General features: G+C 55.5%; 2 protein-coding genes across 2 annotated transcripts in view; one reads left to right on the top strand and one right to left on the bottom strand.

Annotated features, from left to right (window-relative positions):
* LOC104280483 (endothelin B receptor-like) overlaps positions 1-114 on the top strand; it is a 5,275-nt gene extending 5,161 nt beyond the window's left edge. Inside the window, 1 exon segment of the mRNA XM_009878146.1 lies at positions 3-114. Coding sequence (XP_009876448.1) covers positions 3-114 — 112 coding nt within the window.
* Positions 115-2,522: 2,408 nt separating this feature from the next.
* On the bottom strand, positions 2,523-4,239 carry LOC104280484 (DNA-directed RNA polymerases I and III subunit RPAC2-like; the record flags this gene model as incomplete). Its single annotated transcript, XM_009878147.1, has 4 exons — positions 2,523-2,570; positions 2,889-2,971; positions 3,276-3,352; positions 4,142-4,239. Coding segments are annotated over 4 exons (306 nt in total), but the record flags the coding sequence as incomplete, so codon positions are not given.
* Positions 4,240-4,872: the final 633 nt, after the last annotated feature.

Here is a 4,872-nt window from a genome sequence, read left to right as displayed (position 1 = left end):
AGCATCACGCCGACGGACGAGAAGGGCTCCGTGGGGAAGTGGAAAGCCAACGGGCAGGAGCTCGGGCTGGACCGGAGCAGCTCCCGCTTGAGCAACAAGTACAGCTCGTCCTAAAGCCGCGCTGCCCGCGGGGCCGAGAAGAGAAGGCGCTGCGCCGGGACCCCTCTCTCTCGCCTGGCCGTCTCCTGGCTGGGCCTGAATCGTTTTTGCCTTCGTGTCATAACCCACCTGGAAGGAGCTGCAGCGTTTCATGGGCCCCTGGGACTAGCTCTGAGCACAGGCTCTGCCCCACGCTGACCCGGCCCGAGTCGCCTCCGGAGGAGGGGGAAGGGGGATTCGGATCCTTACGGGGTTTTTCATTTCCCCGCAGGAAAACCAAGTGACTCAAGGCCATCTGTCTCGGGTGGAAACGTGGGGAGATGTGCGTGCAAAGGGAAGGAAGGTTGAGATGTGGTCACTTCGAGGTGGGATTAGGGGAGGGAGAGGACTGTGATTTCCAGCTGACAAAGCCCAAGAGAAGCTGTTGCTGGGACAGTTTGTCCCCAAGCAGAGAGCAGGGATCCAGGCCCCGGGTGGACCATCAATGGTGTGAAACCTCCTGTTCCCGGCAGGGAGTCACAGGGGTAATTTGGCTTCATTGTGTGACCAACCTGCAGTAGCAGCTATGCTCAGATCAAGATTTTAGCCTTAAATGGTTCAAAATCGGTCCCAGAGCTGAACACGATTAATATTGCAGCAGACAGACTGACACGAATCCACCCCAGCCCCGGACACCGCTATTGCGCGTCTGTTTAACCGCGACTTCCCTCCCCTTTGCACAGTTTTCCCTCGGAGTTTTCCTCCTGGGCATCTTCCGTCACAAACCAACTTCATAAAGTTTGACCAAGTGTGAGAGGAGAAGAGAGCCGAGATCTCAGCAGGGAGCAGCACCCTTATAAAGCCCTTGTGCTGCGCTGGCACTTCCCATCCCTGGAATCACAGAATTGTTTTAGTAGGAAAAGACCTTTAAGATCAAGTCCAACTGTTACCTAAACTCTGCCAGGCCCATTTCTAAACCACATTCCCGAGCACCACAGCTGGGCAGCTTTTAACCACATCCAAGGACATTCAAACACATCCAAGGGTGTTTAAACACACCCAACGAGGTCCCCCTTAGGCTACAACCAAGGCCAGGACCAACAAGTTTCAGCTCAAAGGGAAAGTAATAACTTACCAGGACAGGAGCCCACGCGCAGTCGGGTTTTAGCCGCTCATGGAAACGCTTCCCTGGGCAGAGGAGGTCCCAAAACTGAGCGATCCTCGCAGCCCAGCTCAGCAAACACGCAGCCGGCCCCGAGCATCCCCCAGGGGCTGCAGGGAGGGACCAGCAGGTTAACGACCAGAAGAACCCAGGTGGGATCAGCCAAGAGCCGCAGCAGGTCCCCACTGGCCACAGACCTCGTTGGCACGGGCAGGATGAGTCCATCACGGCTAACGAGGAGCCTGATTAGGAAGGGCAGGGTTCAGCTGGCTCCTTGGCCTCACGCCCACCTACACGCGCCCCCCGCCAGCCCGTCAGAGAGACCGAGCCTGTCAATTTGTATTTGAGTGATTTTTTTGTAGAGAAAACCTGACGTTTTACATCCTCCTTCTTATTCCTCTGTATGTTAATAAAACATGTTGGTGTTTGAAAGAAAAAAACAATTAAAAACTCTCTGGGTGTTTCTCATTAAGCAGCAGGGGGGCTGCAAAGTCTGCTAAATACTTAACTGAGTGCCAGCAGGTTCCTTTGGTGAGTGTGGCCCTCCACCGGAGAGACGAGCGGGGTCCCCCTGCACCCTGGGAAGGTTTGCAGTCCTACGCCTGGCCCCGGGAGCAGGAACAACCTCCCTCCCCTGCGATTTCATACCAGGTTATGCTGGAGAAAAGGCTTTCCCCTGGCCGGCTGCCAGCGAAACCCACTGAGGCCAGGCGGCCGAGGGGCTCCACCCTTTAAATCTGCTCAGGAGGAGCCGTCAGGGCTTCCCTTTGCCTTCTGCAGGAGGGAAAGGCAAGTGGTTTTGTACTTGCCCAAATGAGCAAAGTATCGTTTTATAATGCTCTGTTTAAGAAGGAAGTCTGGCCAGACCTGCTGAGGGCAACTGCACCCGTGCCAGTAACAGAGAGATTTCTACCAGGAGGAGGTGCTGCCTCTCCAGAAGCTGAATTTTACACAGCACCGAACCCCCCTGCTCCCTGTGGACTCCAGGGCAGGCACTGGGCTACCTGCAAGCTGTGATCTGCAAATCCTGGGTGGGAAACAGCAGCGACACTCGGAGACTTAAAGAAGTAAGATGGAAGAGTGCAAGAGCTGCCTCCAGCTCTTGTTTTCCATACCCGTACCGAGCACCTCAGCAGCATCAAACTTCAGGAACTTTATTGTTAGGAGAAAACACGTTTGTATTGAAGCGGTCGTAAAAAAACCGACCAAATAAAATCTCTTGGCATGGGGAATTCAACGCACGGACGTTCCACACATCCACGGGGACGGCCAGCCCCAAAGGCTACTGCATCTCCTCCTCCCGCCGGGCCCTGTACTCCTGCACGCTCCTCTGCAAACAAGAGCAAAGGACAAACGTCAACTGTGAGTATGCAAGTGACTCACACACCGCAGTGCCACTGCTCTGTGACTTCTCTGTCCAGGGCCTGGAAGGGCCGAGGGACCTCAGAAGCTCTGACAGAGCTCCAGGTACTTTGGGAGTGACTCTAGGGGACAGTGAGCTGGGACAGGTCACAGGGTGGGCAGAGAAGGGTGAAAAAAATTATATTTTTTTCACATCAAAAGCTCCTACAACACAGGTCTCGACCCATTCGTCTCCGAAACTAAAAGACAGAAAAAACCCCTTGAGCTCTTCGGGCAACAATCTCACCTCAAAGGTGTTGAGCACGTGTTGGCAAACTCCCATCAGGTCATTCAGCCCCTTCCGGAACGGCTCAACGGCAGGAAGGGCCCCTTCAGGAAAGAGAAAACCTGAGTGAAACGGGAGGTGGCTTCCACAGGGGTTGGCAGCCCTTCCCCTCACGGCTCCGAGGCGGCGCCGTTGTCACCACGGCACCCCAGGGCAGTCCCCACAACTGGGAGAGGCTCTTACACCAGGGCTGTGCCCCCAGGCTTCCACCCTGCCAGCCTTGCCACAGCAGCCCGAGAGCTGAGCTCAGCTCTTTATTTAAATTACTCATAGTTCAAACCTGACCTGAGCGGGGGAATTCCACAAAAAGAAGGGCCCTGGACACAAAGCAAAGGCGCACGCCCGTACCTCTGGTCTGGATCCTGAAGTTGATCTTGCTTTCGGAGGGGTGCGTGATGCAGTAGCCGCAGAACTCCACGTCAGGGCTGCCGGAGGGGAGAGAGGAGAAAAGAGCGGTGAAAGCTCAACCCACAGCCCAGCTCAGGGCAGTCAGAAGCTCAGGCCACCCCAGGCCTGGTGGGGCTCAGGATGTCTCTAAAATGACCGAGGGTCTAACGGGAGGGATGTGCTGGAGGAAACTACCTGTTATTTTACCCAGGGCCCAGAAAGACATTCAGAAATCTTTCTCAAGTCAGACATTAAATTCCCAGCTCGTCAGGCAGGTTCGTGGGGTTGAAGCAGGCCCAAGGTCAGGCCAGGAAGTCAAATTGCAGGTCAGTGTCGTGTCGGGTGAGGGTAACGGGGGACAGGCACCACGCACGCACCACCAGGCAGGTGTGAAATGATGAAGAAGGGGCTGAGGTGAGGTCAGGAAGCCAGCCCGTGGGTCAGCGTCCAGGTGAACGGCCCAGGACAGGCTGAGCTGGAGACCCAGACTCCTGCACCACAGCTCTGGAGGGACAGAAAACCCTGAGCTGAGCTGGGCTGTGGGCAGGGGGTAGGTGGAGGCCCTGCATATGGCTTCTCAGGCTCATTAAGGCTTAATTAGTGCTCTCAGGGTCCCCACACCAAGAGCACAAGGGAAAAGTTAATCCTGTGAGAGAGGGACTAGTAAGGGAGGGGTCTGTGGCACCACAGCTGACAAGAGGCTCGCCTGGGGCTGGTTTTGATTGTTTGCTCTGCTCCAGCAACAGGTGGGATGCAGAGGAGTCAGAAGGCCAGAGCAGCACAGAGGTGCCCTCAGCGACGTCAGGCCCCGCAGAGCCCCCACTTACTTCTTCATGACCATGTACCGCAGGGAGTTGCCGAGCGTGTGGTCCTCGTCGTGCAGCACAAACGTGACGCAGTTTCCATCCGTCCCGTCTGCCTGGACCTGCCACGAACGGGAAAAGAAGAGACGCCGTGAGGCTCTCTGAGGAACGCCAGCCCTAGGGTGAAGAATAAACCACTGAGCTCAGCTTCACCAGAGTAACACAGACACTGATGCTTCCCAGGAAAACTGTCCCCTTCCCCTAAAGGACAGATTCCTCCCTGCAGCAGCCGGGTCTGTGCTTTGAGGCAGAACGCTGAGATTTCTCCAGCTGTTTGGAGTCTCATCTCTGCAGTGTCCAGGTATCAAACTATTCATCTGGAGGAAACAAGTTGTGAACTTTAATAAAAAAGCCGTGATGCCCTGAAGCAGGGCGCTCTGCTCGCCTGGAGTTTTTCCTCTTCGGTTACGCGCTGATTTACGAGTGTCTTTACCAAACTGGCCTTGGGTTTGAACCGTGGGAGCGGCAGAAGGAAAAGCCGATGAAGCCCTGAGGCAGCTTTAGGATCGACCAAACTCCCTGGAGTCCGACAGAGATGGAAAAGCCTGCACCTCCTCTGGGATGATCTGGGTTGCACCCTCGTCCTCTGCCAGCTACGGACGCCCGAGAGCTGCGATCTCACACTATCCGGAAGCTCTCCCGCTTACATGGGCTGTGCTTTATGCTGATGAATTATTTAGTGTCGTATTTGGTGC

The sequence above is a fragment of the Apaloderma vittatum genome, unplaced genomic scaffold (assembly GCF_000703405.1).
Source record: "Apaloderma vittatum isolate BGI_N311 unplaced genomic scaffold, ASM70340v1 scaffold19591, whole genome shotgun sequence".
NCBI lineage: Eukaryota > Metazoa > Chordata > Aves > Trogoniformes > Trogonidae > Apaloderma > Apaloderma vittatum.
Note: the sequence above shows the minus strand (reverse complement) of the source record. Positions and strands in the feature narration are given on the sequence as shown.